The sequence below is a fragment of the Myxocyprinus asiaticus genome, chromosome 5 (genome assembly GCF_019703515.2).
Source record: "Myxocyprinus asiaticus isolate MX2 ecotype Aquarium Trade chromosome 5, UBuf_Myxa_2, whole genome shotgun sequence".
NCBI lineage: Eukaryota > Metazoa > Chordata > Actinopteri > Cypriniformes > Catostomidae > Myxocyprinus > Myxocyprinus asiaticus.
The window spans coordinates 17170422-17196615 of NC_059348.1; the positions used below are offsets into that span (position 1 = coordinate 17170422).

A 26194-nucleotide genomic window follows, 5' to 3' on the forward strand; every position below is an offset into this window, starting at 1 on the left:
CACATTATCTTGTTTTAAGAGATTTGGATATTTCTACTGGAAAATAAGACATAGATACAGGTTAAGAATCTTTTTTTTTTTTCTCAAAATATAAGGTATGTTTTTTAGGTTGAATCTAAAATTATTACAATAAATGTGATCCAGAGGCCTAACTGCACAGCTAGCCCAGCAGATGGTGCCAGTGAAATGCATTCGAGGGTGCAGACAGGCCTTAAATTCTCTCATCATTGACTCACCCTCATGCCATCCCAGATGTGTATGACTTTCTTTATTCTGCAGAACACAATTGAAGATTTTTAGAAGAATATTTCAGCTCTGTAGGTCCATACAAAACAATAAATCGTGACCAGAACTTTGAAGCTCCAAAAAGCACATAAAGGCAGCATAAATGTAATCCATATGACTCCAGCAGTTAAATCAATGTCTTCAGAAGTGATATGACAGATGTGGGTGAGAAAAAGATTAATATTGAAGTCCTTTTTACTATAAAACTCCACCTTCGACTAGCCCCAACCAGCAGGTGGTGATATGCACAAATAATGGGAATCACCAAAAAGAAATAAAAAAGAAGAAGAAAGTGAAAGTAGAGATTAATAGTAAAAAAGGACTTAACTATTGATCTGTTTCTCACCCACACCTATTATATCTCTTCTGAAGGTATGGATTAAACCATTGGAGTCATATTGGTTACTTTTATGCCGCTTCACATTTCTGGCCACCATTCACTTGCATTGTATGGACCTACAGAGCTGAAATATTCTTCAAAAATATTGGTTTGTGTTCTGCAGAAGAAAGAAAGTCATACACATATGGGATGGCCTGAGGGTTAATAAATGACAAGATAATTTTCATTTTTGGGTGAACCATTCATTTAAGGAAACCTTTCAGATAACTGAAGCACATTTTATTGATGTGCTTGCTGAGTAGCACTGTAGTGATATTGTTCAAACATTCTGGTTAGGGTATTTTTCTGCAAATAATTTAGCCTGAACCTCCTAAAGCAATTTTTTTTTTTTAATATTAAAATTCTTTCTCTTATCCCAGCTTAATATGCAGAGTCAACTATACTGTAAGTAAGCCATTTGTAGGCTGATTTCCCCTGAAATTGTAACACAGTGGATCTATGGTGCTATCAAAACATTGTTCTGTTTGTTTGAGTGACCTGTCCAGCTCAATACTGTAAATTAAAAAATGAACCAGAATTATAATCAAAACAATATTGCAATGTGCCAATGATCTTGCCCACCATTCCCACATAAAACAGAATTTGCCAAATCTGTGGCCATGTGATGAGAAGACAAAGGCTGATTTTGAATACAGCTCAAGATGTCCATTGGCATGTTGTAAGATTTTGTTAGCTGGATGGTCCCCTGGTGGGCAGCTGTCTTCTTATTGGTGTCTGAGTGTCCTGTGGATTTTACAAAGGCTTGGCTCAACATCTCTCCATTTACTTTTGTGGCTATACTTTCCCAGTAATGGTCTCTCCTACGAAGTGCTGGTGTAAGGCATTAATTTAATTTCAATTACTTATGGCCATGTCTCCAGTCTGTCTTACATGGATCCGAGATCTCCGTTTAATTCTTTTGGTCGTCATCTTATGTGGTAAGTGTTTAATATCATACATTGTTTTTGACTGTTAGGACTTATTGGAGTATACATACTGAACTCTGATTAGATTGTATAATTCATTTGATTAATTTAGATAAATTTAAATTGTACTTTTGCATAATAAATGAACTGATCAATAAATAGCACATCAATTTGTTTATCACTTTTTAACTCTGTTTACTTTTTGAAAAAAAAAAAAATATATATATATATATAGCTGACTGCCACAGTCTGCACCAAGGTCAACTTTGCAAATCTACATGCCACAGTAAGTTACATATGATGTGTATTTTTTTCTATTTAATAATACATATGTATGTGGATATGCTATACATATATATTCATATGTTTATACAGATGTGCAGAAAGGCCAGAGACACACCTATAGATACAGTACAACAATAGCCAGTGCCCTGCAAGGTCCTTCATCGGGAGGCAGTCAATTAGCAATGGACTGTGTTGTTGACATTGATGTGCGACCGGGATGTCCAGAGATGACATTAAAGGTTTGTTCTATTCTGTATCCTTTATATATAACTTGATAAGCTTTAATAAGTAATAATGTAGTGTATACTTTCTGTATTCACAATGTAATGGTAATACATGATACTCATAGACTGAACGTTACTCTGTATGCATTTTTGCAAACTAACTTTTGCGTGCCACTTTCTACGTTTTGCTGCAGTTTCCAGGTGAAATGAACACTAGAGGCGCTACAACAACTGTTTGCTTTAATCATTGTCACACAAATCACGAGTACAGTTGCTGATTTTGATTTTATAAAAACATGCTGCTATGTTATGATATTAAAACACTTTTACTATGATTTGAAAAACGAAACATTTTAACGCTTGTATTACAGACCCACCTACATATACACATTTATTCCTGTATCTTTAGCTTGCTTGGTAGCTCAATTGAAAGAGCATTGAACATTGAGCTCAATGGCCGTGGTGTAAATCAAGCTAAAGACACACAAGTTTGAATTTGCATTTTAAAACACTATAGGTGTTGGTTAAAGGTAAGGATGTCTTATTTGTTACACCCTCATTTATCTTTTCGGACACTATTGAATAGGTTTAGGGTAAAGTTTTAGGTTAGGGAGGTCCGTTTTACTTATTAAAACCTCTATCTAAAATTCACCTTAAAAACCTTGTCTGATTACAATCTCATTTCACTCGGATTTGGTGCCCCCCGCTGGACATTTCACTTGGAAACTGCACCCAAACATGTAATGAAGCACTTAATTTCAGTTTTACAAAAATATTGCAATGTTCACGTAAATTTCATGAGACCAGGCTGCATGATTTCAGTGTTAACAAGCATTATAGACACCTATAAAACTCATGTATACATATGAACTGTGTGATGCTATTTCAGAAAAAAGTTCACGTTCATGTTCCTGTACCTTTCATATCATGTTTCATCTCTTCCATATTTAATTTATTCAATGTTTTATTGATTTGTTGGTAGCTGAGGAACATACAGATAAAGCATAGCTCATCGAAAAGAGACAATTCTGTGTTACGCTTGAAGAACATAAGGTATTTTTAAAGTTTCTGCTGATGCTGTACATTTATAATGTGCTCATGCTCCTCTCACAACACTGTTTCTGTATGTGTTTGCTTTCAATGATTATAAAACACTATGTGGCCATGTTTTATTTTAGGTTCACAGTGATCCGTCAGAATGAATACTTTTGGTTTAACATAGTACTGACATAAACTTTTGAAATGCTTGACATACATAGTACTTCAAATGGTGTCACACCTCAACATGAAGGCTTTTATCTTTAACATTCAATTAAATGCTTTATTGACACACTATTGCTGCTGCATAGAGTCAGTCTGAAATCATCATGGTTGGGATGTGTGCTGCTGAGAGGTCGAAGTTCCATCTGGTGTTTTGATTTCTCAGAGAGTCATTGGAGAAGAACCCCCTGCGGTTCTCGCTCGAGGGGGGAAAGGTCACAGCGCTCTGTCCACAGGAGGCTGAGCAGGTGTGGACCCTCAACATCAAGAGATCCATTCTGAGCTTGCTACAGACCTCCGACTCGGGACGAGCCATGGAGACAGTTAGAGAGGTGAGAAAGTTTGTAACTTTCCCTGCAGACACTTCTATACACATTCATCCAAAAATGATGTAGTTATTTTTGAAAACATATCTGATTTGAATAGATAATTTTAAGCATCATTAATTATCTAAACTAGATTTCTACAGTTTTTGATGAAATTTTTAGTGGTGCAAAATTCATCACATTGATGCTAATGTTCTGAAGGTGGTTGCCAGGGCAGAACTAGAGGTTGCTGCATTTCTAAGACATTCTGGTCTTGAGATATAGCTATGGTCTGTCCTTCAATGTAAATCTATGGGATTTATCGTCCCCCCAAGCAATCCCCCCCCCCCAAAAAAAAGTCCCTTGTCTGATCACTTACAAAATTAATGGAACATCTAGCTGCACAATTTGGGGTATAATCTACATCTGTAGCACAAACAGCGGGGACAAGTTATGTGCCAAATTTTAATACAAGTGTTAGGGGTTTCGTGTTTGGAAACACTAAGACATTTTTGTTCTTGAAAGAAATTGATGCTTCACTTCAGATACATTAAATTGATCAAAAATACTACCTTAACACTTTATTGCATACCTCTGGTCTTTAGTGACCCGGTACCTGATTCCACCCCCTTTACCTCATCCATTTTGTGGACCTCTTAAGTATTCCTCAGTCTTTCTCTTATGAGTAGTGTAACAATGAAAATGATAAAAGCAAGTGAAATGATGTGGTAATCAGACGAGGTTTTTAAGGTGAATTTTAGATTGAGGTTTTAACGAGTTTAACATAACTCCCCTACCAAACATTTTGGCCTAAACCTAACCAGTAGTGTCCTAAAAGATAAATGAGAGATGAACAAAACAGACATCTTTACCATTAATCAACACCTAAACCGAAACAATAGTGTTTTAAAATGCAAATGTGACATGAAAAGCACATTTTCTGAAGCAACCTCATCATTTTGAGTCACCTCTATGACACTTTCGTTTCAAACGTGCTTGGCTAGTCCAACACTCTATCAGGTGAGCTTACCATGCAAGTTGATCACGATGTAATCTTTTACTAGAACATTTACGTTATTGTTGGTTGGTCTTTAATACAAGTGTTAAAATGTATAGTTTTTCAAATTATGGGTTAGAGTAAAAGTGTTTCGATATCATAACATAGCAGTGTGTGAGTAATAGATCGAAAAATAAGTGTCTATTAAGTCATAATCAGACGCTGTAGTCGTGATTTGTGGGAAAGTGAATAAAATGCATATTGTTGTAGCACCTCTACTGTTAATTTCACCAGGAAACTGCAGCGAAACGTAGAACATGGCACATAAAACTCAGTTTGCAAAAATGTAGTTATAGTAATGTTCATTCTATAAGAGTAGGTTGGCTGTTTCAGTGATTGACTTGATGTACATTTGACATTGCTGTTTGACTTAGAAGCAATGTGGAAGTAAACTATAGCAAGTGCAACACATGAGCAGTATGATTTGGCTATTGCCATTTGAGTATACGTATATTTAGACCTTAAAAAATTGCACTTATAGACTAAATGTGTTCTGTTGAATTATTTTCAAATTGTTCTAAAAATGCTTTGAAAATTTAACTATCTATCTGGGCATTTTGTAGATCCATTTGTGATAGATATACGTGCCGGGTTACTAAAGACCCAGAGTATGTATTAATGTTTGGCAAAACACCCATGAATTTAAGGGTTAAACTTTAGGAATGCTGCAAATTATTGTTGCCACTTTAGGCAGACTTAAAAAACAAAAAACAAACAAAAAAGCAACCTCTGTAACTGATAAATAAGAAGAAAATTGTTTAATGTGCAAAATAAGTTAATTACAATTAAGTTGTAAATTAATAAAAAGTATTATGGATTGATAAATCAAAGTTTGAGGTGTTGCACTGTTGATTGAAAACTTTGGTTGGAAATCCGTGAGAAGTGCCCTGCGAACCATTTACATCTTTGGAAAGTACTGCAGAAAGCATGGGATGAAACATTATCTGAAAATCTAGAATAAACTTACTGCTAGAACACCTGAGGTGTTATTGCTGCAAGTGGAGGATTTTTGGATGAACAGAAAGTTTGAAGAATACAGCATATATTTAAATATAAATAGTCATTATAAATGCCTTTACTGTAATTCTTGATAAATTTAAAGCATGCTTGGTGAAAATAATTTTCTTTTGAAATGTTCTTTCACGTACAGTTTCATAGTGTTTCCAAACTTTTGGTTGTGAATGTGTGAAAAAAGTACAAGAAATAGCAAGCACCACTAATTAATGGTGTTGAATTACTATCTGTTTTCTCTACAGACTGATGTGTATGGCACATGCATGAGTTTCTATGAACAGAGGGGACCATCACTGATGAAGAGAAGAAACCTCCAGCAGTGCTTCAGTGACAGAATAAATCAGTTTTGGAGACACTCTGTCCCACTGAAGGAGGGCGTGGTGGGCTCCACTTTTATTAATGGTTTAAAGGGATAGTTGACCCAAAAATTTTAATTCTCTCTTCATTTATTCACCCTCATGCCATCCCAGATGTGTATGACATTCTTTCTTCAGCAAAACACAAACAAAGATTTTTAGAAGAATAGTTCAGCTCTGTAGGTCCTCGCAATGCACGTGAATGGTGACCAAAACTTTGTAGCTCCAAAAATCACATAAAGGAAACAAAAGTAATCCATTAAACTCCAGTGGTTAAATCCATATCTTCAGAAGTGATATATTAGGACTGGGTGAGAAACAGAACAAAATTTAAGTCCTTTTTTTTTACTCTAAAGGCCTCGATATACTTCCGTATTAGTTCTTCGTTCTTCATTCAGGGGTAAAAAGAAGTTCTAAACAGCCGAGCAACTGTATACTGTTTCCGAACATTCAGACACCCGCCACACCGATGTGGGAGGCATTTAAAAGTACATTTAAATATGAGGACGCTAGATGTAAAACCTTAAAAAATTGTTATCAATGACTTTATGCCTCATTCTGAGTAGAATTCACATGAGGTGAGTAAAAGAAGCTGTTTTAACCACTCAATGATGATTTAAAGTAATATATATTCAGTAGAAAATGTTTAATGTGTCTTGTTTACATTATGAATTCATGATGCTAATGCGCTAACATGCTACATGCGGCCATAATATGCACAGGTTATTGTAATTTATTATAACACTGATACTATTGCATAGATGAGTGTATAAAAGTGTTAATGTGCAGAACAAAGATAAAACAATGATAGAGGCATATTTAACTTTAGACAGATGTGTGAATGGCTTTTGCTGCAGATGGCACATGAGTGAATGGGCACTTGAGAGTGTTTGAGAAGATTTGATTCCTTTAGTAGACCAAAAAAACAAACAAAAAAAGTCACATGACTTGGTCTCGGAAAATATCTCTAAGCGAACAATCATGCAGATGTAGGTACATTTGCACCAGCTCGCTAATAACTCTGCACATCGATGTGTTCATTTTGACTGATTTTGACTGACTGAACAACATAAACAGAATTAGCTGTTGGCATCAAGGTAGGTGGAGCTGCTAGTCACACCTACCGATGATGTGGACCAATGGCAGTAACAAGGTGTTTAGCAGTCAGTTAGAAGTTTTCCTAAAATTTCGCCCCAGCGAGCTGTTACGAACCACCGAAACAAAAGCAAAAACACCTTCTTTTTGGCTAGATTTTGTTCTAAATGATGTCACACATTCATTCTTTGATTGCGTTGGAAGTATATCGAGGCCTTAAGTCTCCTCTTTAACTTTCTCTTTTACATCTGAAAGTCACATGTGGTGCCTGTTTAGTTTTACTTTCACATCTGAAAGTGAAAGTTAAAGTGGAGATTTAAAGTGAAAAAGGACTTAAATATTGTTCTGTTTCTCACCCACGCATTTTATATCGCTTCTAAAGATATTAATTTAAACACTGGAGTCATATAGATTACTTTTATGTTTCCTTTATGTGATTTTTGGAGCTACAAAGGTCTGGTCACTATTCACTTGCATTGTATGGACTTACAGAGCTGAGATATTTTTCTAAAAATCTTCATTTGCGTTCTGCTGAAGAAAGAATGTCATACACGTCTGGGATGGAATGAGGTTGAGTAAATGATGAGATAATTTTCATATTTAGGTGAACTATCCCTTTAAGTTTGACAGAATCATGCTAATACACTCTTTTATTAATCACCCATGTCATACCAAGCAATCAACTCAAGAAATCTGAGTTGGGCTAAAGTTTGAGTCCCTCTTTGTTTTTTATTAGACAGTGAGTGCTACCCTCACATGCATCCAGACTCATGATGGAGCAATGATGAATAAGGTCAACTGTACAGAAACCATGTCAGTGGTGCCCTTACCAGATCAGTTAGAAGTAACAGAAACAAAGACCATTTCAAGCCTAACTCACCTCAGAACCCTTGAAATACCAATGGGTTTGGGTAAGACTCTATGTGTCTAAAGATGTTGTTCCAGTACAATCAACATTTAAAAAAAAAAAAAAAAAAGTATAAGGACATGTTCTGTGATTAAGCTTGCCACATCTTCACTGTCATTCCAGCGCAGAACACAGGCTACTGGACCAGTCTTGTGTTTGAGGCTGAAGCCCAAACCTCAGGCAGACAAGGTGGAGCCTCAGTTCAACAGGTTACCAGCACAGTCAGGAGGTTGTGTGCTCACCTTGCAGATCAACAACAGGTCAGGTGCTAGTTTACAGCATTAATACCTAATTTCACTCATGATTTCTGGTCTCTCACAAATTTCTAAATCTCTCTCAGCAATCAGAGCTTCTCCTGAGTCTTGTCCTCCAGTTGAAAACCTTATCATCCAGTCTGTTGACAGACTTGTGGCATGAGGCCTCTTTCAAGTGTCGAGATGACTGGTTAGTCCTTCAACAATTTTTACATGCATTCAAACTTTATTTATTAATGAGGAGTTGTTTCTGACAAAAAAAGGACTGTTCACTAATTGTCATTGGACAGCAATACTATGGTACTTTGAAATATACTGTGGTACAAAATGATTACCATAGGCTATTCATATACCATGGTATTTACATGATACTCAAAGATACTTCAAAGAATACCTTTTTGTTATTATAAGTAAATGGCAAATTTACTTAGTCTCACAAAACATTAAAAAATGTACAGACCATTTTAGGACCATTATGATTTTTTGATGACTAAGCAAAAATGGCTACTTGAGTCCGAAACTCAGATTTGCTCACATTTTCTATGAAATCCCTAGAAATAATGTATTTAAAAAAAGATATACTAAATTAATTGTCCTGCAACAAGGTTTAAAACTAACCTGCAGCATATAGACAAGTGTTACTGAAAGAGATTTAAAGGGATAGTTCACCCAATAATGAAAATTCTCTCATCATTCTTTCACCCTCATGCCATCCCAGATGTGTATGACTTTCTTTCTTCTGCAGAACACAAACACAGATTTTTAGAAGAATATCTCAGCTCTGTAGGTCCATACAATGCAAGTGAATGGTGACCAAATCCTTGAAGCTCTAAAAAGCACATAAAGGCAGCCAAAAGGTCATTAATAAGACTCCACTGGTTTAATCCATGTCTTCAGAAGCGATCAAATCAGTTTTGTGTTAGAACAGACCAAAATATAACTCCTTTTTCACAATAAATCAGCAGTCTCCTTGGCGAGCGTGATTTCAAGCTTGATTACACTTACCTAGTGCCATCTAGTGCTCTGCACATGCATCAAGCACTAGGAAGTGTAATTGAAATCATGACCTAGTGACTGCAATGGTAAGATGTACAGTGAAAAAGGAGTTGTATTTTTGTCATTGCTTGGATTGCTTCAGAAGACATTGATTTAAACTTTGGAGTCATATGGATTACATTTATGTTGCCTTTATGTGCTTTTTGGAGCTTCAAAGTTCTGGTCACCATTAACTTGTATTGTATGGTCCTACAGAGCTGATATATACTTCTAAAAATCTCAATTTGTTTTCTGCAGGAGAAAGAAAGTTATACACATCTGGGATGGCATGAGGGTGAGAAAATGATGAGAGAATTTCCATTTTTGTGTGAATTAACCCTTTTAAGACTTGTCTTGGACTCATAACAAAAGACTAATTCTTGAGTCTTGACTTAGACTTGGCCTTAAAAGACTGTAGATTTGACTTGGACTCTGTGTCAGAGACTTTTAAACATCTCTGTAACTAAGACAATTAAGCAAATTGATATTTCCAAATAAGCTATATTTTCTTTACCTGATGGTAATGTTTATTTTTGTGGCATGGCAGGCAGCCCCTTTTAGAGACTCTGTCAGCCTGTGGAACTGAAGAATGCATCCTCTTCACCACAGATCTCATACTTAACAAAGAGATTGACCAGGAACAAATCCTGCCCCTTCTCAATACCATCAGCTTTGCTTCCCACCCCACTTCATACATGATTAGCCACATCAGTGTAAGTTTTAAAGTTGTTTAATGATCTCATCACTCTTTAAATTAACCATAACAGATGTAAAGAACAGCATGTGTCCAGCTTGATATGTTGATTTTGGTGGTGCTTTTTCCCTCAGGCTCTGCTGCATATGCCTCTTATCCTTCCAAAAGCATTATTGGTTGTGTCTTCACTGGTCCACGGACTCTGTCAACAGGAGCAGACCCCCTGCAACGAGATCTCAGAAGTCCAACAGTTTGTCCATGTTCTGAAGCAAAGTCTGGAGGCAGGATGTAAAGTGCATGACCAATCACAGATCTCAAAGGTAGAAAGAGGACAATGACCCATCAGACAGCATTCTGAAATGACTATAGGCTAAGTTTTTCTGTGCTGTTTCTCATGCAGTTGCTGCATGTGTTGAAAGCAGTGGAGAATGCAGGCGTTGCTGTTTCAGAACTAATGCCAACACTGAGCCGCTGTGTGCAAGATCATTCTGTGCCACTGGAGCTTCGACTGGCTGCTATACGAGCATTCAGGAGAATGCCATGCCAAAATGATGTCAGTATCTCCTAACAATTTATGGAGGAGTATACTGAAAAAATCCAAAACCTAAAAATGTGATTTATGTGGTAACATCTAAAATGAACTGGTTTTATTCAAGTCAGAAATATTATTTAACATCAGTGTATCAACCCAAATACATTAGGTTAAACCAACAAAACAAATTTTAATGTGTTAGATCAGGTAGAAATATCTCTTTAAGGTATCAGTTGCAGGTTACCACTTTTTACAGTGTATATGGATATGAATGTGTTTAATTATAAATTTCCTATTGAAATTCCTAGATAATAGCTTCTCAGAGAAAAATTGTATTGTTCTTTCATACATCATGTTCTCAGTGATGTTTCACTTAGTATCAACTTTGTCTCAAACCTTCTCCTAAAAAGAATGAGAATTCAATAAAACTAGTGTGAATCATGCAAAAAAAAAAAAAAGAAAAAAGAAGAAGCTTATTTTTAAGATTTAAGCATTTTTATTTTATAACAAAATTCTATCAAATTGAATTGAGTAACGGTAATCTTTAATATATATATATATATATATATATATATATATATATATATATATATATATATATATATATATAAATTATAATATATATTATACTTTATAGTATATAAAATAAAAATATAAACTATTTAAACTATTTAAATTTGCATTCATTTAATTTAGTTAAACATTACACAGTTCAATTCGATGGGATTTTGCATGAAATTGAAATGTGTAAATATTAAAAAAGGCCATTTTTTAGTGCATGTGAGATTATTTTATGGGGGAAATTTTGTGCTGGAGGCTTCAGCAAAAGTCTCCATTTGCTCTCAATTAAATCTCAGTGTCTTAGAGAAACAAATAATTTTTTTATTTATGTATTGAATTTTTGTATGTTTTTTTCTTTAACCTGTTAGACAGCAACTTTCTAACAACAAATTTGCATCTAGAGCACATTATGCTCTTTATGTGACTTGCATCTTTTGTATTTTATCAGAGGAGGGTCCTTGCTTGGGCATTTCAAAGACAGCAAGAGAGTGTGGAGGTCAGAATCGCAGCATATCAGCAGCTAATGCACTGTCCAAACCAGGAGATCTTCAAAATTGTGAAGACAATGTTGAGCAATGAGAAGTCCAGTCAAGGTTTGAGTTATCAAATTTAATGAAAAGAAAATCTGCATCAAGTTTGTTTCATTTAAAGTCTTCAGCTCTCTTTTTTTTCTAAAATGGTTCAGCTGTAGACTGAAATTCATTTTGTTGTTCTGACATCTCCTCAGTTGGGTCCTTTATTTGGAGTCACCTGATTAATATCCAGAAGACAGAAGACCCTTTAAAGAAAGACCTGATGGAGTCACTTCCTGATGATATCATAAGTAAAGACTTTGAAGCTGAACCATGGAAATATTCCACACACATCGACTACACAGTGGACACAGGTACTTTGCAAAAAAACATTTTTCAGCTGTCTCCAGTGGAAGTCTATTTGCAATGTTAAGATTGAGTTTGTAACTGTAATGTCTGGGTTTCATGTCTGCCCTAGGAGTGGCTGCTGCTAACATCGAAGGAGCGGTGGTTTTCTCCCCAGAGTCCTTTCTTCCACGTTTTGCCATGGCGAATCTGACAGTTTTCATTCTTGGCAGGGCATTCAATCTTCTGGAGGTAAAGAAAGAAATAGACATCTGTTTGTATCTTGCCCAACAGTAAAAATCATTTTTAACAGTTGATGGATTGCTATTATAATTATTATTATTAAAAGTAGAGGTAGTACACTGTAAAAAAGTGATAACCTGCAATTGTTACCTTAAGGAGCTAACCATTAAAAATACGGGTGTAACCTCATATCAGGCTGATTCAGACATGTTAATAATTTTTTGATTAAAGTCAAAAATAATAATAATAATAAAAAAAATTCAACAGCATTTATGATAATATGATTACCACCAAAAAAATATTTTGACTTGTCCCTCCTTTTCTTAAAAAAATAAAATCTGGGTTACAGTGATGCACTGAATGGAAGTGAATGGGGCCAATTATTGAACGTTAAAATACTCACTTTTTCAAATGTGTAGCCACAAGACATAAACAAAATGTGTATACATATGATTTTAGTGTGATAAAATCACTTAATAATCTTTTCTGTGTAAAGTTATGACTTCATTGCCATGACGATGTAATGTAAACAAACTCTAAAACCCTAAAATGACTGTAAAAATGACAATTTAAACAACTTTACAGCTCAAATAATACATGAGTTTTAACAGAAGAATTAATGTGTGTTTTTATAAAATTATGAGTTTCACATTTCTTCCTTTTAAACCCTCCAAAAACTGGCCCCCATTCACTTGTAAGTGCCTTACTGTAACCTCGATTATTGCATCTTCTTTTTTTTTAAAGTAAAGGAGAGACGGGTCTGAATTAATTTTTGTGATAATCAACATTATGCAACAAATGCTGTTGATTGAGCTGAACTTGTATTAAACCCGGAATATTCATTTAAGATCAGACCAAGACTAGTTGGTCCAAGCACCAGGTTGTCAATATTAATGGACTGAACAAAAACACACACACAATTTATTGACCACAAATAACTTTTTTTTTTCTTAAAAACTGAAGAAAAAAATAAAAACTTTGATCCAAATGAAACGATACTTAAAAAGACTGTGGTCGTGTGGACCATTAACCGAGGACCAGATCCAAATCTGGATCAAAACACAGATCAAGGGCTAGTTCATGTACCACAAGATGAAGACTCCAACTCTCAGCTGTAATAGTTTTAATAGTGGTAAGTTTTGTTTATTAATAAGTACACTGCAAAAAATGATTTTCAAGACAAGTATTTTTGTCTTGTTTTCCAGTAAAAAATCTAAAACTTCTTAAAATGGGGTTTATTACTTGACAAGCAAATTGGCATAAGAAGTCTTGTTTTGAGAGAAATCTAACTGAATTTAGTGAGATTTATGCTTAAAACAAGAAAAAACTGTTTGCCAATGGGGTAAGAAAAATAAACTTAATTCAAAGGTAAAACAAGTTTATTTTTCTTACCCAATTGGCAGATTTTTTTTTTCTTGTTTTAAGTCTAAAGTTCATAAAATCTTGTCAGATTTCTTTTAAAACAAGACTTAAAGAGCCCATATTATGTTAATTTACAGGTTCATGATTTTATTTTGGGGGTCTACTAGAATAGGTTTACATGCTTTAATGTTCAAAAACACATACATTATTTTTCTGTACATTTCTTTTCCCTGCTCTTCATACTCTGGCTGAAACGCTCTGTTTTAGCTCCTGTCTCTTTAAAGTCCCCCTTTCCGAAAAGCCCAGTCTGCTCTGATTGGTCAGCTGGCCCAGTCTGTTGTGATTGGTCAACCGCGTGTCGGATATGTAGCGCCCCTTAACATAACTGTGCCTCGTTTTGAAGGCTGCGCGCAAGGTAGGACGCGTCCTTTGAAGGCTGCAGTATACTGAGTGTCCTCCTTTAAACAAATCTCATTTAAACAAGACGGCCTTCGTAGGACAAACGGAAACGTAACGTAACATGGTTGCTATGACAGCACACCACTCTTTAACAAGCGCGGGCGTTTTGAGTGAGAAGGGAACAAACTCCCTCTGGATGGGAATGCATGAGGTACATTTTAGGAGAGTTATAATGATGTAAAGAGAAAAGAAAATAGATTTTACAAGTGTACTTTTAGTCTAATACTTTATTTTAATTACAGTTGCAATCGAAATTATTCAACCCCCCCAAGACAGTAAGGATTTACAAAGGTAAGCTTCTCTGATGACCCAGAATTTACATCTATATCAGTTGAGTGACACATTCAAATCATAGTGTGAATATATAACCTAATATTTGTAAATAGCAGGATTTTTTTTTAAATACAGCCATGTCATAATTATTCAACCCCTATTGCATGTAACTGTTTCTTAAATATGTAAGGCTACACAAGTAATTGTTTTAAAACAAAATTAAGTCATCAATCTGCAATGGCACTTATTTAAGTTTTAAAATGTAAGTTTAGCGTTGTAAGCAAAACTGTATTTCTATGCAAAAAAATGCAATTAAAAATAAGCTGTCTCAAAAGCAAATAGAGGAGATTATTTCATTACACAAGAAAGGTCATGGCTAAAAGTACATTTCCAAGGCACTTCAATTTCCAATAGACAAAGTTGGCAGCACCATTCATACATAAATATGTTAAATATGGTACAACAGCAACCTTCTTGGGGTGTGGAAGAAAGCAAAACTTCACCAAGGGAAATGTTGACTTGAATATTCAAGAAGTAATTAGGAAAGAACTGTGGAGTCCTGGAAGAAGGTTTTATAGACGTATGACACTAAACTGAAAATGAGTTTTAGACCCATGGGTCAGCAGTACGTCTGGAGTAACAAGGTGATGACAAGAACGACACCATCCCCACAGTCAAGCATGGAGGTGGGTCAGTCCTGTTATGGGGGTGTTTTGCGGCTGCAGGAAACGGTTATCCTGACTATGTGACTGACACCATGGATTCTTTCAAAACGGCAAAGTTGTCGTATGGACTCATGGGCGTTCATGGACCTTTTGAGTTTAGAGGGACTGTTGCCAGTTGGCACTGTCGTGCGCGTGGTTAATGCGCACATTTGTCTTTTTTCTGTTTGTTTTGTTAGGGGGGGATGTTCGGGGGGTTGATTGTTTCACTAATGGGGAATGTGGTCTTCATAATTTTGTTTTTGGCACACAATGTATTTTTTCTATTATATCAAGATGTCAGTTGTTAATATAAGTGTACTATCTCTCTCCACATGGAATGTAAATGGGTTGGAGCACCCCATAAAAAGAAGGAAGGTTATTTCTTTTCTTAAACGTAAGAAATATGATATAGTGTTTCTTCAAGAGACACATCTCTCCCCACAGGAAGCTGAAAAATTTGGGAAGATATGGGGTGGACATGCTTTCTTTAGTGCTGGCACAAGTAAGAGCAAGGGAGTCATTATATTGATTAATAAACATTTACAATTCAAATGTCTCAAACAGATTAAAGATAAATTAGGAAGAGTAATTATTGTTTTAGCTTAAATTCAAGGGCAAAGGTTGATTTTGGCAAATTGTTTTGGCATGAACAATTTGATGCCTTCAGTGTGTAAATTGAAGCTCGGTGATCACTGGAATTTCCAGCAAGATAATAACACCAAGGATAGATCCAAGTTGTCCAAAATCTGGTTCAGGGATAGGTCGTGGAATGTTCTGTAGTGATTTCTACTCAATTCACCGATAATATAGTGATTTTTGATCACATGTCACATAAGGTGTGGTTATGAGTGTATCAGATGACCCCTCCCCCTTTGCAATATGGGGCACCAGTTTAGAATACTATCTTAACAATTTAAGAACACTCCCAAAAGAGCTGTTCGATAATTTAGAATGAATGTAAACTAGAGGGAGTTGGTCAGCTGATTTATCTGAAGGATTTGTGAGAGTCTGGACAGCTAGTAGAGTCTTTGATCATCAACACAATGAAGACACAATTGTAATCAAATTAATGAAATTTATTAACAGTAGATATGCAAGAGTAAATACCACAACGATTAATAATGCTAATAACGAATATGCACTGCTAAAGGATAATAAACTAATAACCAAAAAGGAAAGTACTGAATTAAACAATAAAAAAATAAAAAAATTATTTGAACACAGAGTGGATAAATGCAATGCTGTTGAACTGAATGTAGCAATGGGAGAGAATTGTATGGGAAAGCTCCTTATGGGAAACTACCTAATGGCTCTGGCAATATGGTGATAAATAATGCTTATTTATCATTAAACAAATAATATACCTATTATTTGTAACAAGCTGACCCCAGGTAACTGTTATCTAAGCAAGTTAGAAAAACATATGTTGCAGGTATAAACAAATGCTAAGGTCCCTAGAAAGAGGTTTGGTAAGTTTATATTTACGTTCCACACAGTTGGGTGATCAGTCCGGCTATAGAGATGTCTTCCACTGGCGATATGGGTAGCGTGCAGTGGGAATGGCGCAGAATTGCGATCCAGTAGTTGTTGCCACGCTGGGCTGGAGGATGCTGAACTTCGGTTGCGCCAAGAGGGTCCTGAAAGAGTGGACTGGGCAGCTGGGTCAGTTGAACCTGGACTGAGGAGCCGTGTGGGACAGGCAATGTCTGCCGATGCAGAAGTCCTTTGTGGACTGGGCTGCACTGCTGGAGGGGCCGTAAGGGTCAGATAAGGTCCCTCATTGCTGGGGTCCTTTTTCAGCTAGAGTGCAGCAATATAGCAATAAAGCAATATAAAAGGTTTTGCTCGCAAAAGCTTAACTTCAGCTATCTTGTAGCCTCTTTCCTCGTCAGGTCAGAAACTCAGGACGTGGTGTGTCTGCTAATGTCTCCTTCCCCATCTAGTTGGAAATGCAGGACAAAGGTGTGTCTACCCGGGGGACATATTTATCCCTTTCTGATGAGGAGGAGATTGAAATCTGGTGCCTTTCCGATCCTGGAGTGTGACTGGCCACTGGTGTCTGAAGTGGCCACGGTGTTGCCCAACCTAGTGTGGAACTCATTTGATAGCATAAAGTACAGTGTTAAAACAGTGTCTTTAACATTTTACCCATGCATTATTTCTTTACCAAACCTCTTTCATATTATTAAAGAATCGTATGGAACAGATAGAGACCAAACATGATAAGAAACGGTTAAGTCATCGTCCATGCATTAGTTTATCTGTTAATAGGTCTGTCCCGTGAACTGTTGTGTTAACAGTCAGTAACCATTAATATAAACTATGCTTTGCATGAAGATGGAGTGGATGTGTTCTTCTACACCAGCAGTTAGAGAGGGGTCCTGCCATAAACTGGTCCCTGGAATGCCATCTTAACTGATGTTCACCACAGTTCTTAAATGGCCCTTTCAGTCCATCATTAAAATCCCATTGCAAACCTTTGTTGGGATTTCAAGGAAGTAGTGGCAGCACAGAAACCAAAGAATGTCAATGAGCTGGAAGCTTTTGCTCATGAGAAATGTGTAAAAATTCTAATAGAGAGGTGTCCGAAGCCTGAGCACACTTACCTGAAACATTTATTTGCTGTTATTAAGGATAAAGGATGCTCCACAAATGATTGACTTTGGGGGTTGAATATTTTTGACATGACATTTGTGGAGAGAATTAGTTATTTTTTTATTTTCAATTTGGATAAAATGAACTCTTTGTTCTCAAAATCACTCAAATGTGTATTAAAAACTTACTTTGACTGTTTACTGAGGTTTTAATTCACATCACCAGAATGTATTGCTGGTCAGGGGGGTTGAATAATTTCGATTGCAACTGTATATATTAATATAATTATACATATTATATACTCTGCACCCATCTACTGAGGTACTTCAAATTGGGAATTAACATTAGTTGCGTTTGAACATCATATTTACAGGCAAATTGGCGTCATTTGTTTTAGACATCGTTGAAGCAAAGATTTGTGGGTTGTTGTGAGTGCTCACACAGGATACACCTCATGCATTCTCCGAATTCCCATGAAAAAAGGTTGCATTCGAAGGCTGCATTCAAAGTGTCCTACTCGCTTTTCTGAAACGAGACCGCCTCGATGACGTATGCGGCCGACAAATGCGACCTCCGGAGGACGCAGCCTTCCAAACGAGACACAGCCATTAACTGAGTTTCAGCTCCCGTGTCTTTCTGCGCAGCTCTGTAAACACTACTGTAACTATGGTAACAGTGGCATCGGTTTTTGCCTTATCTGTTTCAGTCCAATAATGAAAATTTGGAAGAACAAGCTGATCGGCCCGAACCACCTTCGCAAGCATGACTTGAGCAGGAAGTTTCACAGTGGTTAAGTTTTACACTGTTGATTATTGTGAACCTAACAAAGCTTCAAGTAAAAGACACGTAGTGCATCTAAGTTAGTCATCATCTTTTGCTGGAATCGGTGTAGCCGAACTTTTTTCGTCCGAGATATGAATGGAGAACAGAGGCTTACTCCTGGTTAGTGAGCAAGTTAGCCGTGGACTACCGTGGATAGTGGCCGTAACATTACAGCTTGTAATTATATAATTATATAAGACTCTTGAGATCGACCATTTTGTTACACAGTTACACAGCATTACATTACACAGCAAGTTAGCCAAGCACTACCGTGGATTGCAGACGTAAAATGACCGTTTGTAAAAATAAATCTATCTCCACACTTGATCTCTATTCATGATAGTAAGAACGACAAACAATCTGCATAATTCTTCACAATTGTAGGTAAAAGTGGGCCCACCGCTGATTAGCAAAACTATTTCAACACAATAACATTAGCTAGCAGGTTAGCAGAGGCCTACGTCTGTGCACTGGGTGTACACCATAGCTACAACACAAAACTCCGCATTTGAACTCTCGGTAGCAGATAAATCCACAAATAATATCAAACAAATCAAACATGCTTACAGGTTGTGATCCTAAAGCACCAGATTGTCCCAACAAAGAGGGAACTGCACCATCTTTCAGGGGTAACTGACTTGAAAATCCGGCATTGGTTGTGGTTGTACTGCTGAGGAATAGTGGTAAAAATACATTTTAACCACTGATTCTTCAATTCATCTGCCTTTGGAAGTCCAATCAAAGAGGGTTTGCTTTTGCAGTGAAGAAAACGGCATCTTCTCGACATGGCTACAACACTAACCCAACTCATCCTGGCATCGGCTGTAACTACCTTTATTTGAGGGTGGGTCAAAGCAGCCTTTAGGCGGACATTATGCAAATGTGTTACATAGTGACATAGATACTTTACGGAAGAAATGGCTGAACTACAAACCAGCTGTTTCGTGTAGTTCTTGAGCAGTGTTGTCTGTGGGAGAGAATAACTCCCTTTTGGGTGGACTTTGTGCTTTGTAACTTTGCACAACTTTTATATGCTCAAACAGCTATATTACACACTAAAGGAAAGGTAAAATTCTTTTTGCAGTGTATTTGTTTTTATTTACTTTTTTATACTTTTTTTTAGATTAGTCTTAGAATGGAAAACCTTGAGCCTATGCTGAAGAACATGTTTGAGGAGAATCCTCTGACACCTGCTGGTAACTCCAGACCTAAGGATCAAACAGAATCAATGATGCATGAGCAGAAGGGAAAGAACAGAGATGACGAACGGGTAGACATCACTGGACAGGGAGGGAGTGATGGCTGTCAATCCACAGATTTAAGTTCCGTTAAGACTAAGGTGAGAGTCTTGTGGATTGTGGTTTTGTGTCTGTCAATTGGCTCTACATCAGGCATGACCAGGTTTTTTGTTTAAGTTCACATGGAAGAGGAAAAGAGACAGGAACGTCCGATGCTGGATTACTGTGAAGATGCTGGGCAATGACCTCACCTTTATGACCTGTGATGACCTCCTTGCATTTCAGAGAAATTTGTCACTCTGCACAGCTGGTGTAATTGTGAAATTGCTAAAGGTAGGAAAATTATTTTCAAGATGCTACTGTCAGGTCCTGTCACTTTGGTCAGTCATGTTTATTGTGTGGTGACAGCAACCTGACGCCCATGTTCTTTGTTTTCATGTTCGGAGCATGGTGTCTGGGTCCTGTCTCTTTAGCCTATTTCGGTTTCGGTGTCGGGATCCAGACACTCGTGCTCCATGTCTCTTTTTTGTAAAACACATGGCTTCAGGTTCGGTTCTCTTGTGCTCTTCTGTCAGTCTTGTGTGTTGTGTGAGTGCACATGGCTGTGTTTGGTTCTTCATCGCCATGTGCACTCGATGTCTGTTTGGTCTTGTATGTTAGCACATGGCTTTGTGTTTGTTCTGCCATGTGCTTATCCAACTCCGCCTCCTTGTTTCCCTAATCAATCTCCCTTGTTATATGTTTATCTTTTAGTTTGTTTATTGCTCTGTTTAGTTATTGCTCCCTTGTTAGAGTTTTGGTTAGTATTGTGCTTATTTCCGAGAAAGCCCTTTTGATATTGCCTCTCTGCACTGGGGTCCTCTCTCAGATACCGTGACAGCTACTTAAAAATGATGGGGGAATTCACTAAGAACTGATTGTGCTGCTGATATCGCCATTTATTTGCACATGCTGTCTATTATTTTAGTACCCATTTCACTAAAAGAAGTATGCATATCAGGTAATGAGACAGACATGCCCCAAAATTAATGCTGAATAAAATTTACTTGGTTAATACCAGGCAAATTGCCTGTAATAAGCCTAATTGTCATGTAAAGAATGACAATTATTTAATCTAAATAGGCATGGTACAGTGCTGTACCAGTGCAGATAGTACCTGTTTCAGATGGATTGCCTGTGGTTAGTGAATAAGATGCAGAGATTTGCTCTAAAATACTGCACATTAAAGAGGCATGCCATTCTCATGTCATGATCTCCCATTTATTTTAAGAAAAGCAGAAATTTTGTGTACTAGGATATAATTTTAAGATTACACCTTTATAATTAGATTTCACTGTTCTCTTCCCATTCTCAGGGTCAAGAGATTAAAATTAGCCAGAGGCCAATTGTTCTGGCAGAAGAACTTGTTTTACCATCCCTCTCTGGTTTACCCATGAAGCTGAGCATCAACATGTCCACTCTTCTCTCTTTCCGACTTAAGGGAACTCCTAACTTTAAGAATTGGTCGCATTTCTCACTGGCCGGTTATGTCAAACCAAAGTATGTCTGATGAAATTTAAATCATAACAAGGTGCTCTCAGGTCAAACTCATGATGACAAGTCTCTGTAAAATCCTGTGTGTCTTCTCACAGTGTATTAGTTACCATCTCTGCAAAAGTGGGAGTGGATGGAGCATTTGGTTGTGTGGGATCAGAGTGGGTTACTCAACTCAAAACCTCCACCAGCTTGGATGGAGGTGTATATGTGCACCATGGACAGAGCCTTAAGGTGGTCCTAAACACTCCAGAAGATGCCATGGATATATTGAACTTCAGGTATGAAAACTCAGACTTTGTGTTTCAAATATATAAACAGCTGTTTGTCTTAACTAAAAATGGTTGGTTGTTCTTCTTCGTAAAACAGTTCCAGGATGTTTCGGGTGAGTGGGGATAGCAGAGAGGAACTCACAGCTACAAGAAATCTCAAAGAGAAGAGTACTTGCATTCCTAAGACATGTGAGAAAACATTTGAGAAAACGAATAGAACTAATCTTGTTCAGTTGCCCTAAATCCATTCCTCAGTTCTCTTTCAAATTAAAACCATAACCATACTTATTATCATTGTCCTAACCACATCCACAATGATAACCACACTCATTATCACAACCCAACCACACTCATAATGATAAAAACTTCCATTTCCTAGCCACACAGAAAACCACAATCGTTATCCTAACTATACCCATATTAATAACCATATTATCCTAATCACACCCAAAACACATACCACACCCACAAGGATGACCACATACATATTGATAACCACACTCATTATCATAACCACAGCCATAATGATAACCACACCCATGATAACCATACCCTTTATCCTCACCACACCAGCAGCCAAAAAACCCACACTCATTATCATAACCACACCCCCAACCACACCCATAAATATAATCTCACCCAATATTCTGACCACACCCAGAATGACCTTACCCATTACTTTACCCACACCCACAACCCCAATCACACCCATAATGATAACCACACCTGTTATCCAAACCCCAACCACACCCATAATAACCACACTCATTATCATAACCACAACCACATCACCAACTACACCCATAATGATAACCACACATTCATAGCCATAATGATAACCACATTCATTATCATAACCACACCCACAACCCTACGCACACCCCTTCTCCTAGTCCAAAAATCAAAGTTTAGAAACCTAGCCACACCAGTAACCCTAACCAATAAATATCCATGAAGAGGAACTAATCTTCCTCTACCTAAGGCATTGAGTCTTTTGGTGATTGCCTTCATACAGAAGATACACATTTTTTTTTGCATTGTTTTTTTGCAGTGTCTAAAATGGTTGGATTGCAGTTATGCTCTGATGTCACCTATCCATTGACACTGATGGAAAAAGGCTTTCCACCACTGGGCCCACTTCTGTTCACAGTCAGACTCCAAAAGCTGGACAAAGGTCTTAAACAGTACCTCCTGGAGGCAGCCTATACTTTTGAACAACAGGTCGGTGAAGTTTAATCATGTGATCTGTGTATTCAAGTTAAAAAATAATATTTGTCAAAATAATGTTCTTCTTCAATTGCTCTTTCCATTGTTACTATGTCAGCGGAATTCTTGGATCCCTCTGGAAGCCACTCTGCTTCTCTTTCTTGGCACACCACAATCCACTATAGCCAGAGATGTGTCCCTGGACCTGAATCTCAGCCCTAAAAGACTGATTCTGAAAATAACCCATCCACGAAAAACTATTCTCATTCAAGGTATCAAAAGCACTTCTAATATCCAATTTTCTTAAATTGATATTCTAAGAAACCTGCCAAATTGTCATAAATTAGCTCACTTTGCATTACATGGAGCAACTGTATTTACAAAATACAGTATTTACATTGATATTATGATGTTAATATTAATATTAATATTTCACAGGGCAGCTTGAGGAATTAAACAAGCAATATACAGGGAGACTTGAACTTCTGATAGACAACCTCTACCATTATTTTATCAAGGTAAGTAAGAATTTGCGAGGAGAATTATCATGAAAAGTCGTTATGCAGTCTTACTCAAACATACAGCTTATTCAAGAATGAGTTTCACAAAATCATTCACTGTTGTGCCTAAGGGACTAATGGAGACAGTGAATTCTGCGACAGAGATGAGAGTCCACTTTCACCTTGATGCCAAAGTAGCAGCAAATGGGCATCCAATTACCCTTACTGTCAATACCACACATGCTAGCAGCGGGAAGATCGCAATACAGGCCTTGCTTAGAAATGTCTTCAATAAGGAAGCTTCGCTCTCAGGCAAGAATTTGCTGCTAATACACCTTCAATAGCTGTTACTTTTCTGGGATATAATTCATAATGCGGCAAGTAGATTTGAGATCTTTATGACCTGCTTCACTTCACAGTGCAGCTGGAGAGAAGTCTGGAAGATGGCCAGAGACACTATTCTGTAGATGCAGGGTTTCTTTTGCCTAGCACTGTCAGCATCAGAATTCTTGGTTTAGTGAAGCAAAAGGGCCCAGAGTGGAGCTCTGCTTTGAGGGTTAGATATGGTGTACAAGGTAAGAGATTTCCTCAGATCAGCGTGATACCACAAGTTAAGACTACGAGCAATCCTTAATTCAATTACATACATTTCAGAGGATTCACAGAGCATGCAAGAGTGTCGCATGACCCAGAACTTGCACAGTGAGTCTCACCCAGTCCAGACATACTGTACGACAGCCGCACATGAACTCCACTGTTCCCACTTCATCAACTTAAACCACAAGGTAATATTTATCTTCTGTGGCTGTTTCAAAGTTTTGGTGATCACATGCACATACTATCCTATTTCATAATACTGAGAGATGTCAACCAACTGATCGGTGGATTGTTTGACCAACAGATTCAGCTTAGACATGAATGGAGTCCAATCCACGTCCAGTCCTCACTTGATATAAGCTATGGAAAGCAATGGGACCAGAGCAGCAACAAACACAGGATCCTCTTCAATCAGTCGCTCAGAAACCAGTCTGGATCCAGCCTCACCAGTTATGCCATTGAGGTTTTATTTCTTAAAAATTTGTTTTGTTGGTGTAACCTAACATATTCAGGTTCTTTGAGTGATGTAAATAATATTTTAAATTGATTAAAATAAGTTAATTTAGATTTTTAGGTAAATATGACACAGTATTTTGCCTCTTCTAGCTCAATCTGCGACTTCTAGACAGAGGACTGAACTACAGAACACAGCTTCTGCACTCTCATTTCAAGGGACAAAAATCTGAGAGCAGCACCCACCTTAAAATCAACTACAACAATGAAATACCTCTGGTAGCTGGTGTACACTGGAAGGATATGTCAGTGAAGGCTTCACTTCAGAAGTGGGAAGGTACATAAGTGAGATATTCACTTGAAGGTCACCCGAAACACTTTATTTCTTGTAAAGTACTCGATTTAGTTGTGAAGGACCCTTTTCTAAGTGTCACAGTCATGAGTTGTCTTGTTTATGTTAAGGTGTGCTTATTCCGTCACTATGTTCCAGGGTCATTTAACATGGATACACCCTGGTTGTATGTCTACGTATCTCAAAAACTAACACAGCCTCAGCGTGGCATCACACAGTTCACCTGTGAGATCTCCACTCGGAAGCTGGTAGACATCCAAAGTGTGACAATGGAGGGATTCTACAAAGATAGGGGTAAAGAAAGGCAGGGCAAGCTTCATGTTTTCACGCCCACTGTCAGTTACATCAAGGTGCGTATCCCTTTTGTGCAAACCTGATTATGTCTCTTCTCACACAGATGAAAGAGTTTTTCTCATGTTACAGGCAGTCTAACTGTTAGACCTTGCTAAAGTCTGATTAAGGCTAATTTCCTTTTTCTTTTTTTTTTTTTTTTTTTTTTACTAAAATTTGCCATTAAGACAATTTTATCAACTTTAGAAACTTATAGTACAATACAAATTGCAGGGATGGTCTCCTTGGACCAATGTAAAGTGCCTTTTTCAAGGTTACAATGGTAAGGGTTAATGGATTCTCCTTCATGGGGTTTTAACTTACAACCTTTTGGTTACCAGCCTAGATCATTATCCAGTAGGTTACACCAAAGACTATTTACTCTCCCGCAACGGAGCACTGGTATTTAAATGAATGGGAGAAATTGGAGCACCCAATATGGCAGATGTAGAAAAGGAAGTCCCACCTTACAGGTAAAAGAGCCAATTACCTTTTAGATACAGACATCCCCTGTTAGTCAACTTAAAAACACGCACGCGCATTAGCTGGACCAGCTTGAAAAATAGCATAGATGTAGCGTGATCGGAGCTAAATAAGCACAATTGATGATGCCATTGTTGTCAGATTTAATTGCTAATTTGAAATATGTTCTTTCGTCATAATCTTGTCCAACCACTTTGGAGATTTCCATCTTCCCCTATTCATATATATAGGAGCTGTACTTTCATCTCACTTGTTTCCATAGAAAATAGCTGCACGTTCCAAAGATGGCCACTGAGTGGACTGACTTGCCTTGAAAGGGACTTTGGTTACAGCAAAGCTGATATATAACAACTGTTTGGCACCATTGCTGTAAAGTGTAAGGCTTCAGGATTGTAAACTCTGGTCTTGAGTTGATATTTATTGTATTTGTGTTGCTGTAGGTTGGTGGCTTGAGCATACTGGGCAAGCGTGGGGTAAAAGCTTCATACTCCATCAGCACAGCTTGGACACCAGTCTTGCATGGGGAAATCTCTGTAGGCAATGGCAAGCAAGTGAAGACTCTGGAAATAAATGCAGGCTATGGCAAGCAGAACCTTAACATTTCCACAGTTCTCAGTACTCTGGAGAAGGTATAAAAGATTAAATAATGTGTTTTCCTGCTTACAAGCATTCCTGTTTGTGTACTCCAAAAGAATAGTCATTAAAACGTTGACATATTTGTATGAATGTAAACCATATTACACTTT

At 37.3% G+C, this 26194-nt stretch overlaps 1 protein-coding gene across 1 annotated transcript in view; it reads left to right on the forward strand.

Moving 5' to 3' along the window:
• The first annotated feature begins 2057 nt into the window (after positions 1-2057).
• LOC127440611 (uncharacterized) overlaps positions 2058-26194 on the forward strand; it is a 76960-nt gene continuing 52823 nt past the window's right edge. The window contains exons 1-28 of the mRNA XM_051697290.1: positions 2058-2114; positions 3082-3152; positions 3526-3691; positions 5978-6115; positions 7923-8097; positions 8217-8353; positions 8434-8537; positions 9930-10095; positions 10211-10396; positions 10477-10629; positions 11618-11762; positions 11897-12055; positions 12160-12278; positions 19608-19823; positions 19900-20055; positions 21077-21261; positions 21354-21536; positions 21625-21716; positions 22579-22748; positions 22852-23005; positions 23172-23251; positions 23365-23545; positions 23653-23808; positions 23888-24018; positions 24135-24293; positions 24437-24620; positions 24774-24985; positions 25889-26077. Coding sequence (XP_051553250.1) covers positions 2058-2114; positions 3082-3152; positions 3526-3691; positions 5978-6115; positions 7923-8097; positions 8217-8353; positions 8434-8537; positions 9930-10095; positions 10211-10396; positions 10477-10629; positions 11618-11762; positions 11897-12055; positions 12160-12278; positions 19608-19823; positions 19900-20055; positions 21077-21261; positions 21354-21536; positions 21625-21716; positions 22579-22748; positions 22852-23005; positions 23172-23251; positions 23365-23545; positions 23653-23808; positions 23888-24018; positions 24135-24293; positions 24437-24620; positions 24774-24985; positions 25889-26077 — 4224 coding nt within the window. The remainder of the gene's footprint in view (positions 2115-3081; positions 3153-3525; positions 3692-5977; positions 6116-7922; positions 8098-8216; positions 8354-8433; positions 8538-9929; positions 10096-10210; positions 10397-10476; positions 10630-11617; positions 11763-11896; positions 12056-12159; positions 12279-19607; positions 19824-19899; positions 20056-21076; positions 21262-21353; positions 21537-21624; positions 21717-22578; positions 22749-22851; positions 23006-23171; positions 23252-23364; positions 23546-23652; positions 23809-23887; positions 24019-24134; positions 24294-24436; positions 24621-24773; positions 24986-25888; positions 26078-26194) is intronic.